At 42.4% G+C, this 12,583-nt stretch overlaps 1 protein-coding gene across 1 annotated transcript; it reads right to left on the reverse strand.

The window, feature by feature from the left end:
* Window positions 1–747: 747 nt before the first annotated feature.
* On the reverse strand, window positions 748–12,060 carry LOC131130807 (muscarinic acetylcholine receptor M2-like). Its single transcript, XM_058074823.2, has 4 exons — window positions 11,929–12,060; window positions 6,098–6,299; window positions 3,685–4,557; window positions 748–1,473 (listed from the first exon to the last, which is right to left on the reverse strand). Exons 2-4 carry the CDS (start codon window positions 6,248–6,250, stop codon window positions 1,162–1,164), a joined length of 1,338 nt encoding a protein of 445 aa, XP_057930806.2. The 5' UTR covers window positions 6,251–6,299; window positions 11,929–12,060; the 3' UTR covers window positions 748–1,161.
* Between the last annotated feature and the right edge of the window lie 523 nt (window positions 12,061–12,583).

Raw genomic sequence — 12,583 nt, forward strand, 5'->3', positions numbered from 1 at the left:
ATATTTTATTATATGTGACACAGCAAATATCAGTATACCTGTTTCCTTATTACCACAATTTTCTAAAATTATTGAGAAACTATTCAATAATAGGATTTTATTTAATTAAATGAATGATTAATTACCCGCGACCCTCGTGAGGTTAAATAGTACAGATAGATGGCTGGAATTATTAATTAAACATATTACTTTCAAAAGGTCAATACGGATATGGAGCTAACATTTCAACCTCCATGGTGCTGATCAAAATTATTGAGGAAATAACTAAGGCTCAAGACCATAGAAACAGTATTTATGGATCGGATAAAAACATTCGATACACAAAATCCATCCATGTCGTGGCTATGCTGGAGCCTATCCCAGCTGTCTTTGGGCGAGAGGCGGGGTACACCCTGGACTGGTCGCCAGCCAATCACAGGGCACAAAAAGACAAACAACCATTCACACTCACACTACATACGCAAACATGGACAATTTAGAGTCGCCAATTAACCTAGCATGTTTTTGGAATGTGGGAGGAAGCTGGAGTACCCACACAGAGATGGCCAAGGGCAGAATCAAACTTGGGTCTCCTGGCGGTGTGGCTTGCGTGCCAAACACTGGCATTTATTATCAATAAATATATAATTTACTATCAATAAATAAATATGTTTTTGTGTCAGTAGCGGGCGTCCATAGGACTTTTCTCACAGCCGTAAATGAGAGGCAGTAATTTTGTGCGGCAGCCCTCTTCAATGCATAAATCATCCTAAAAATGAACTCATCATTTGGTGTTATGATCTCTTTAATTCAGCTTTAAAGTAAACATCAATACAGAAGGGGCATACAGATACAGTATGAAATATTACACCTGGACTAGTTTCACAACACTTTCAGAATCTGAGTGATACTCAACAGAGAGGAAACATGCACACACTCATGCACACAACATGATGTATTCTAATCCACAGCACTTCATTCATAGTACAATGTTACACTTTGTGGTTGGCTTAATCACAACACATTCACATTGCAGAAGCTCACGAGAAGGAAATACTGCAGAGAAAGAAGTTATGGACGCCAGCGTACTTTTCAATGAGCTTAATTCTTTTTCCACTGAATGTGGACGTACATCAGAATATACGCATGTACACATTTTTACAAACTTTACCATGCATGCCATTACCGTGCTGCTCGTATGTTCTTGTACTGGCATAGCAGCAGGTGCTTGAAGGTGTTTTTGAAGGTGGTGTTGCACAGGGCGTAGCAGGCCGGGTTGATGGTGCTGTTGATGTAACATAGCCAGTAGCCGATTGTCCACAGAGAGTTGGGGATGCAGACGGAACAAAAGGTGTTGATGAGCACCATCACGTTGTATGGTGTCCATGTGACCACAAAGGCCACCAGGATGGCCATGATCGTGCGAGTCACCTTCTTCTCCCGGGAGGACGTGCTTTTCTTTCGCCACTTGGCCACTGCGCTCTGCTTCGTCACCTGTAGATAGAAGAATATATCATATAAATTGTGTGAGATCTCAAGCGTGTTATTCCAACAAAAAAGTATGGAATGTTAGGGTTGGGCGATATGGACCAAAACCCATATCTCTATATATTTAGGTTGAATATTGATAAATGTCATGTATCCGATCTTATAGAAAAACAGCAGCTGAAATATTATAGTATATTCTCTTTTTTATATAAATATAGAAAGATATAACGTTCAATCTTTAGTGCAATCATGCTGCGATCACGTTAGTCTCTCTGCGCCGTTAGAGCTTCCATCTCATGTTCCCAGATCTACAGGGATGCCTTACATTATAATAGGGCCTTATATTTATGGATGCAACAATCAATGGAAAATTTTGCCCAGTAATTGAGAAATGGAGGAAACCTTTTTAATGGGATGTCAGCCTCTGCGCACATTGCTACAAAATCTTCAACAAACTGAAACACCTTTGCTTGTGATTACAATTGCATATGAAAATAAATGTACTTCTCATATTTTTTCACTCAGAACCTGCACGTTGTCATCGGGCATTGTAAAGCGTTCCTTACATTACGTTCATTACGTTCCATAAAACACAACGTGGTATACTCATTGAGCCTGAGTCGCACACACAACCACAATAGCATGATAAACTAAGCTAGTTCCTGCCTGCTTATTCACGCTCTGTGATTTGGTGGGAGGGGACTGTTTAGTGTTTGTCCATCCATCGGGGAACTACTACCCCACAGGAACGTTCCTCTCCTCACAATGTGAGATTCCGTGTTTAATTCTGTTTTTATTGTCCAATTCCGTGATTCTATCCGTCATTACCTGAAAACGTAAATCATAGGGCCCTAAACAAGATGAACATCTACAGCTGCCCATTTGCTTAAGGGGTCGTCGATATGGCACTAAAAACAATGAAAAAGTATGAATAAAGCACTATTAGACACTAAAAATGCAGTGGAAAATACAGAGCTGCTATAACTAGCTTGCACTTGGGCAGTGCCATCTTGGAACATGAGACCGCCACATAAAATCCAGTCTATATTGATATGAATGATATGCTTGTTTTTGACATGATATATCAATATTTTAAAAATATTGATATATCTCAGAGCCCTAGTAAATGTGTATCCTAATCAAGACAGACGCTGTAACAACTGTAATGGTTTTCAATGAAGCTTTGTTGTGATGTCTTATCTTTAATTAGAGGGCAGCATTCACCGTCCTTCAAGCTCTGTTTGGGATTCCACGGACCATCTTAATCTTATTTAGCTGCAGTTTTATCAGCTTTGTGCTGCTTAATACTGTGTCTCCATTCAGTAAATTCATTCATTCATTTTCATGAATGCTGGAGGCTATCCCAGCAGTCTCGGGCGAGAGGCGGGGTACACCCTGGACTGGTCGCCAGCCAATCGCAGGGCACATATAGACAAACAACCATGTTTTGGGAATGTGGGAGGAAACCGGAGTACCCGGAGAAAACACAGGTATGCATTCAGAAAATGAATTTTTAAAGGTTTGTAAAACTGGGAGTGATGAAATATTTAATTGGCCAGTTTTGTGTTTGTGTAGTAGCAGGGAATTTGATTACATATACATTATTAACTCATTCATTCCCAGCCATGTTTCAAAAACTGTCCCTTTCATTACCGGCCATTGTTGATGATAGACAAACAACCATTCACACTCACATTCATACCTATGGACAATTTGGAGTGGCCAATTAACCTAGCATGTTTTTTGGAATGTGGGAGGAAACCGGAGTACCCGGAGAAAACCCACGCATGCACGGGGAGAACATGCAAACTCCACACAGAGACGGCCGAGGGCGGGAACCGAACCCCAGTCTCCTAGCTGTGAGGTCTGCGCGCTAACCACTAGACCGCCGTGCCGCCCACTTTCAACATAAACAATACAAAAATTGTGTAATGTGTACTTTTCACTTCCTGGTTCCTGTACAGCTTATATTGCTATGGGAAAATTGCAGGAAGAGTTCTTATAAAAGGAACTTCTGCCACCTTGTGACCATTCCAAGCTTGCTCTTTTTTATTGTGGAGCTGCGTCACCACCTCTTTTTGCCTCTACTCTACTAAAAACGTATAAATGTGTTTGTGGGAGCGCGCTACTCGGGTTGAAATAAAACATATAAATGCAGTACATCTTTGGTAGTGAATGAATTAATAGCTAATTGTGTTAAAAATGTTGCAGTTTTACCTTAAGCATTGTCCTTGTAGCTTGGCAGTCAGTCAGCGAGGTTGCCCTGGAAGACGGATCTGTTTGGTTGATCTTCCTAATGCCGGACAATCCCCTCAGCACCGAAACAGGAACCTCGTTTTCTGTGGATGTCGAGGGAAGAATGCTGTCTCCCTCTGGTTCCACCTGATCAGGCTTTTCTTCCTTGCAAGGACCGCTTCCGTTGTGTTGCTGCTGCTGAAGCGCCTCCTTCTCCCTCCCTTGTCTGGCCTCCCTGAGCTGCTCCCTTATCTTCTGGATGTAGCTGTTCTGGATCTCGCCTCCATCGTCCTGACTGTGCGAGTGACCTTCTCCCAGACTGGTGCCAGATGTCTTCCTGCTGTCCCTCTGCATGCGGCTGCGGCTGGCCTTGGAGATGCGATAGTAGAGGTAGATCATGATGGCCACCGGCAGGTAGAAGGCCGCAATTGCTGTCCCAAACGTGACCGCTGGGTTGGAGAAGAACTGGATGTAGCACTCCCCTGGCGGCACGGTTCTACCACCTACAATGAACTGCCAGAACAAAATGGCCGGTGCCCACAGGATGAAGGACAGCACCCAGGCAGCAGCGATCATCAGGCCGGCCATCTTGGTGCTGCGCCGAGCCGGGTAGCTCAGAGGTTTTGTCACACAGAAGTATCGGTCAAAACTGATGATGAGAAGGTTCATGACTGAAGCATTGCTGACCACATAGTCGACCGCCAGCCACAGGTCGCAAACCACTGCTCCCAACGGCCAGTAGCCAATCACAATATAGACGGTGTAGAGGTTCATGGAGCAGACACCGATAATGAGGTCTGCACAGGCCAGGCTGAAGAGGAAGTAGTTGTTGACGGTCTGCAGGTTCCTGTTTACCTTTGGACAAACCACAACGAGGCGGGCAGGCATGCTGTCAGATGCTAATCTTTTTTGTGTGATGTATGTTTTCTACCTTCTATTAGATTATCTCCCTGCACATTCGCTTTCTATCACTTCTCCAATATGGGATACCTCACAAAAGGCTGCAGAGAAGGATATTCAAATTAGCCTCAGGTTATGATCTATAAGCCAGTTAGTATGTAAGGTTTAAGTAACAGTTGTAAGCTTTAATCATCCAAAAATGTCACTACTTCAGTCAATAGGTATTCCTATTGGTATTCCTAGGTTAAGTCCTAGGTTAAGTCCTTCCTTCCTGCATGATCTAACTGCACTGCTGTGGAATATCAGTCCATACACTAATTTGGTGGTTTTACATGCTGATTATTAAGGATGCTCTGTTAGATCCATCACCGATCGGCCGATAGATCGGCGTGATCATCGGTCAAACGACGTGGACACTTGCTTATATGTGTGTGAAAATAAGAAGGCTAAGCTAATAACACGACAAAGAATTGATTTTGTCGGACAAGATGACCAGCCTTTGTTAGCTTGGAATGCTTGGAGTGCTCTCTGACTTACCTGGAAGTCCAGCTAAAGCTCCATCAATGTACTCTCATATCCAAAGTCTCCTAAAAGACGGTGATTTCTTCTTCTTCTTCTTTCTCTTTGGGCTTTTCCCTTCAGGGGTCGCCACAGCAAATCAATCTCCTCCATCCAACCCTGTCTTCTACATCTGTCCCTCTCACATCAACTACCCTCATGTCCTCCTTCACTACATCCATAAACCTCCTCTTTGGTCTTCCTCTACGCCTCCTACCTGGCAGCTCTAAATACAGCATCCTTCTACCAATATATTCACTATCTGTACTCTGGACATGTCCCAACCATCTCAGTCTGGCCTTTCTGACTTCATCTCGAAGTCCTCTGATGTACTCGTTCCTGATCCTATCCATCCTGGTCACTCCCAATGTGACTCATCCTCATCCTTGAGTCTCAGTCTGGCCTTTCTGACTTTATCTCGAAGCCCTCTGATGTACTCGTTCCTGATCCTATCCATCCTGGTCACTCCCAATGTGACTCATCCTCATCCTTGAGTGATATGTTCTCTTCAAAAACTAAGTAAAATGTGTTTGTCAAAATGAAGGTGATTTTATGGTTCCTTTTCCCATATCATATAGCCAGTAGCAGGGATGCAGCAGGAATTTTGGGTCCCATGAAAAATGAATTACATTGCCATCCCCCCTCTATTATGAATTACTCAAGTTTTTGGGCCTCCTTGCAATTGTCCTGAATTACCCCCTTTTAATACGGCATCCCTGGCAAATAGTGCTCACATAAATACATTGAAAATGTATATTTCATGCATGTAATTGGTATCAGCCAATTTCAGTCCAGCATAAAACCCTGATCGTTGCATCCCTGATGATTAAAGCAGGAGGTAAACCAGCAAACCATAAGGACCGACACTATAATAACTTTATGTGTGTTGGAGTGGATTATATAAATGTGAAACAATGAAATTTGTGCATGAGCTAACCTTTATGGAAAGCATGACCAGTATGTTTCCAATGACCGTGATAAGACTCAGGGATCCCGCCACCAGGATGATGAGTACAATCTCCACTGCAGTGTAAGGACTTCCCGAGAAGAGGCCGGCCTCAGCGCCACTGCTGGTGTTCACAGTCTCCATTATGATTTGGTCACAGATCCTTCAAGCTGGAGTCATGGGGCTGCAAATTCTGTCAGGGGCGAGAAAATCTGCAACTTGATGTGTGACACAAGACGTGGCAGGTTTTGTTTTGACAGTGTTTCAGCTTACAGTGTGTGAACAGTGACCAGGTGTGCAAATAAAGGCTTTGGCAGCTGTGTTGGAAAATATAGAAGTGGCCTCATATCGGGGAAACACATTAGTATCGTTTTGGATTTACCAAATGCAATTTACAAGAAATGCTATTTTGCTGACCATATCTTTGAGCCATCATCACTTATGGATATGTGCTTCTCTAAAAAGCTGAATTCACAACCTAATCTGCTTCCGTGTCACATTTTTTGACATCTTGCAGGCTCACTTATAAGCCAGTCTGCTTTAATTTAGCATCTCATAGCCATCTGATGACCAGATTACTTCTTAAAATCAAAATAACTACATTCTTTAAATATATTAAATTACCATTACACCAAGAGAAGGACTTAATAACTGTCTGAAATTGTCCTAATGTTTGCTCAAATTGGTCTTGTGACAGGAACTCAGATTAAATATATGTGGCTTTTTCCCCGGGAAGCTTCTCTCTCCGGGAGTAGCATCGTAACTGACCTGGAAGTGTAAACTGTGATGGGATATGACCTGACAGATTGGACAGGATCATGTAATGGGGCCACCTATACCTGTAGAGGGTTCATTTAAATTCCCCCCATTCTGCCTTGGAAGTACAAAACACGCTTAGAGAGGATCTAACATGCGTGTGAGCGCCAATCCAGAGCTGGTATGCAGTAAGATAAATACATTTTAGAGTAAAATACTGCTGGTACCGTGTTTAAAGTACCTACATTTAAGTCAATGCTTCTCAAATAGTAGGGCGGGCCGCCCTGGGGGACACATGGAACTGTCAAGGGGGAGCACATGTTATACATTTATAGTACTCAACGTGCAATTTCACACTTGAATATGCTTGTATGCGCTCCATTTTTTTCGCCTTTTCTTGGTTTCAGTTCCGAGTTCAGTCTGGACACCATAAAATATATAAATTGATAAACATTCTCAGTTTCTCTAATTTTTCGTGTGAAAAATGTTCTGTCCCTTTGAGGGGCAAAATAACTGAGAAGGACTGACTTAGGCCAAGGGTTTCAAACATGATATTGGATATGTACAGTGTAAGTCTGCATTATTCTACTCTTCCCCGCTCAGATTGTGTTTGGGTTCTATTCCCCGCTCGGGCACCTCTGTGTGGAGTTTGCATGTTCTCCCTGTGCGTGGGTTTTCCTCCCACATTCCAAAAACATGTTAGGTTAATTGGCGACTCCAAATTGTCCATAGGTATGAATGTGAGTGTGAATGGTTGTTTGTCTATATGTGCCCTGTGATTGGCTGGCGACCAGTCCAGGGTGTACCCCGCCTCTCGCCCCGAGACAGCTCCGATAGGCTCCAGCATGCCTGTGACCCTTGTGAGGATAAGCGGTACAGAAAATGGATGGATGGAATGTTGGAGAATACAGCATCAAATGAACGGGGAGCGTTAGTAGTGGCATAACATTGAAATCAGGGATAACCTAAACATACCCACCTCATTATAGGGCTACAGCAACATTTTAAACATCTACATAAGCCTGAAAAGTTGGAAATGTACACGAGGGCCACCTTTAAATTACACTTTTATGGACTCTGTCCTGAGCAAAAAAATGTTTTTTTGCTCTCTGAGAACCTTGGAACTGTCTGAAGTGTGAGTTATGATGTTTCCGATGGTGTCGCCCACACTAAAAATTGAAACACTCATGATGATGCTGCTGTGTGATGCTTTGGATAAAAGCATCCACTCCCCAATGCACTGTACATTTCAAATGGTAGCAATTTAACAGCATAATTAAGGCAAAAACAAAGCAAAAGCCATATATATTGCGTATAAAAACAGGCCCACACATTACAATGTGATGAAGCTATGTATTCTAATTAGAAAATCAATGTAAACATTGAAGGGCCATTGCATGCTGCTCTAAAGCTTGTAAGTGACTCCATTAGGCCACACGATAACATCATAGTCGACCTGAGAGATGTTTCCTTCCTGCTCTTACAGCCCCTTGAAACTTCATTACAGAATGGCTAACTCCATCACTTACTCATCACCGAACGATTCCAAGTCGTTTCTGTGATGTAGATTTGGTGTGTGTTTACATACTGGCTGGCCTGCATGTATGGTCGATCACATGCTTTCTGGTGGTTGTAGATGTACGCACATGTATGCACATGATCATTATTCACTAAATTCAATTATAGCAAGGGAAACATTTTTTTTATATGTATGCTTACTATAGACTGTATCACATTCTCCTAACGCATGCTACTAAAGCGTATATATTGAACAAAACTATACAGGAAATGCAACGCTTTTGTTTTTTTTCCATTTGTTTTTGCTCTTGTGGCACATGGTGGCCATACCAGATACTGACTGGTGTCCCTCCATGCAGTTAAACTGCACATTTTGGAGTGGCCTTTTATTGTGGCAAATCTAAGGTACCCTTGTGCAATTACGCTTTCTTGTGGCACATGGTGGCCACACCAGATACTGACTGGTGTCCACCCCATGCAGTTAAACTGCACATTTTGGAGTGGCCTTTTATTGTGGCCTATCTAAGGTACCCTTGTGCAATTACGCTTTTTTGTGGCACATGGTGGCCACACCAGATACTGACTGGTGTCCCCCATGCAGTGAAACTGCACATTTTGGAGTGGCCTTTTATTGTGGCCAATCTAAGGTACCCGTGTGCAATTACGCTTTTTTGTGGCACATGGTGGCCACACCAGATACTGACTGGTGTCACCCCCCATGCAGTTAAACTGCACATTTTGGAGTGGCCTTTTATTGTGGCCAATCTAAGGTACCCTTGTGCAATTACGCTTTTTTGTGGCACATGGTGGCCACACCAGATACTGACTGGTGTCACCCCCCATGCAGTGAAACTGCACATTTTGGAGTGGCCTTTTATTGTGGCCAATCTAAGGTACCCTTGTGCAATTACGTTTTCTTGTGGCACATGGTGGCCACACCAGATACTGACTAGTGTCCCCCCATGCAGTTAAACTCCACATTTTGGAGTGGCCTTTTATTGTGGCCAATCTAAGGTACCCTTGTGCAATTACGCTTTCTTGTGGCACATGGTGACCACACCAGATACTGACTGGTGTCCCCCCCATGCAGTTAAACTGCACATTTTGGAGTGGCCTTTTATTGTGGCCAATCTAAGGTACCCTTGTGCAATTATGCTTTCTTGTGGCACATGGTGGCCGTACCAGATACTGACTGGTGTCCCCCCATGCAGTTAAACTGCACATTTTGGAGTGGCCTTTTATTGTGGCCAATCTAAGGTACCCTTGTGCAATTACGCTTTGTTGTGGCACATGGTGGCCACACCAGATACTGACTGGTGTCCCCCCATGTAGTTAAACTCCAAATTTTGGAGTGGCCTTTTATTGTGGCCAATCTAAGGTACCCTTTTGCAATGATGCTTTCTTGTGGCACATGGTGGCCGCACCAGATACTGACTGGTGTCCCCCCCATGCAGTGAAACTCCACATTTTGGAGTGGCCTTTTATTGTGGCCAATCTAAGGTACCCTTTTGCAATGATGCTTTCTTGTGGCACATGGTGGCCACACCAGATACTGACTGGTGTCCCCCCATGCAGTTAAACTCCAAATTTTGGAGTGGCCTTTTATTGTGGCCAATCTAAGGTACCCTTGTGCAATGATGCTTTCTTGTGGCACATGGTGGCCACACCAGATACTGACTGGTGTCCCCCTATGCAGTTAAACTGCACATTTTGGAGTGGCCTTTTACTAGATCATAAGATGTACTGAAAAATGTACTGTAGCTTAATTGTACAGCTGAATTTGGGCGAGAAGCGGGGTACAATCTGGACTGGTTGCTAGCCAATTGCAGGGCACATATAGACAAACACCCATCGAGTAACAACCATGTGTATGTGTATATATACAGTATATATACGTACATATATATATATATATATATATATATATATATATATATATATATATATATATATATATATATATATATATATATATATATATATATATACATATATATATAATTAACGTTAAAGATATAGTGACATTTCAGGTGTGGGATCAGTGGTTAGCTGCAGATGAGAAGCATGTTTGCAGGGACCAGAGCATGTGGTGGAACACATCTGTAACTGTGGACATTACACAGACTACACAGCTTCATCAAAGGCACAGATTTAATGAGCGCAGAGATCAGAGTGGAGCAGGTTTTAAATCACATACTATAAAAATAAATATAACCACATGTATATATGTAGATGTGTCTTATCTGTTCATGCAAATGAGCATATGAGATAAACGGATGGTAATAAGCAACAGAAAAACCTGACAATATTGTGGCAAGCAGCCGTTTCTGAATTAAGCAGGTTGCGTTATGACAATAATGAGAACAAGGTAAGACCTGGTGAAATGTCAATTTTGTACATTAAAACCCAAGTCAACATAAAAACTCTAGCATTAAGTTTTCTAGGCAAGTTAATTATTCTGTTTGGATGTTTATTGTAAAATGTAATTTTGGCTATTTTTAGACACAACTGCCATCTTTAAAAAAAATAGGTTGTATTTTTGGCATAATCCTGCACATTCCTCCTTTCATTTATTTCATCAATTAGAACATATTTGTGTTGTGCTATATTTGGGAGAGTGTGGTCCTGCTTTGAGAAGTGGGAAATTTCACATCTGTCTGAGTTTTGGGCCTCATACAGAGGAAGGGGGAGGTGTTACATAGGGAAGACTAAGTCAGAGGTCACTGGGTGCTGCACCAAGACTAACAAAATCTAGAAATAGAAGCGTTCTCAAATGGCATATTCTACATTTATTAATCCAAGCCTTAAACATTTTAACACAATCTAATTAAGGCAGTGGTTCTAAATAATTTTTTGTTATGTCCCGCCTCATGGACAAATCTTTTCACACGCCCCTCTTTTGAAATAGTATTGAGTACTTGTAATATACAGTATATGTATTTATCTGTACAAAGCACTGTATGAGATGCTGGCACCAGCATCATTCATCTATGACACAGACACAGACCTGAAGAAAACAGATCTGCCAGCCTTGAAGACATTTTATGAATATAGTCCCCCCCCCAACCCCCCCCCCCCCCCCCCCCGCCTCTGACTGCAGATTAAGAGCCCAAACTTTATTCACAGCATCTTTGAGGGCATGAGGGGATTCCTTAAATGCACTCGGACTTGAGGAAGCCACAGTTGGGATTCAGCTCATCCCTCATAAAAAACCTCATCTGAACTTGTCTTGAATGAAAGTTCTACTTGAAATCCAGTCAATATGTCCCATTTTGCCGTTTATTTGTTCCCTTTTGAATCATATTTTTTATAAATATCCCAAAATAGAGCAATTACCACCTGATGACACAACACATAAATTAGTACTAATTAGCAGCTAGGGAACCATTTTTGGTTACCGGTACTTTAAAGGTTGGTACCATGCAGTGATGCCCTTAGAGCAAATCAGCAAAGCAAATATTTTTTATTATAATGATGCTGATATATCATCACATTAAATTCTCAAAGAATATCTCCTTACCTGCATGACTTTTATTGAGAAATCTTACCTTGAGTGCACAGAATGACGTGAATGAGTGGTCTTCATTTGGTCCATGTTCCTGTCACCTCTGTGGACACACTGGACACACAAGGGAAGCACAAAGCCACTGGATGTTGATGTTATTGCTCCTCCTCTGACAGTGTGTGTGTGTTGCACATGTATGTGTGTGTAGCTGATAGACAGTCAAAGGAGGGGAGGGGACAAAGAGGAGCTTTTTAGTGACTATTGTGTTGTAACCCTCGAGCAAGAGTGTAAAGTTTGAATAAACAAGAGACGAGACAGGCGGAAGGAGAGGGATTTTGTTATGCTGTGGCCTCCACTCTGAGCTGTAGGCCACCGTCATGCACAGCGCGTGTTTTTGTGATTTATGAAATCAAATCAAATGCTCTGCAGCAATTAAAGGCAGGACGCACGCAACAAAAGAGGAGCTGCCGCCCGGCAGGGTGTTAACCTTTAAAACTCTGTTGTTTTGACCTTTTAAGTGAACCTGTGACGCTGTGTGCCCCACTTGGTGGATGACCTTACTTTGATGGCGTTACCACAAAGAATAACGGTCGCCATGTCTCACCGCAATGACAAAAATTGAGCTTATCATGGCGCTCTGCTAATTGATTTGGTCTTCTCATGTAATCGTAATTACAATCAAATATTTATTTGCTTTC

This window comes from Doryrhamphus excisus, linkage group LG1 (assembly GCF_037039965.1).
Source record: "Doryrhamphus excisus strain RoL-2023G ecotype Guam linkage group LG1, RoL_Dexc_Guam_v1.1, whole genome shotgun sequence".
In the NCBI taxonomy this organism is placed as follows: domain Eukaryota; kingdom Metazoa; phylum Chordata; class Actinopteri; order Syngnathiformes; family Syngnathidae; genus Doryrhamphus; species Doryrhamphus excisus.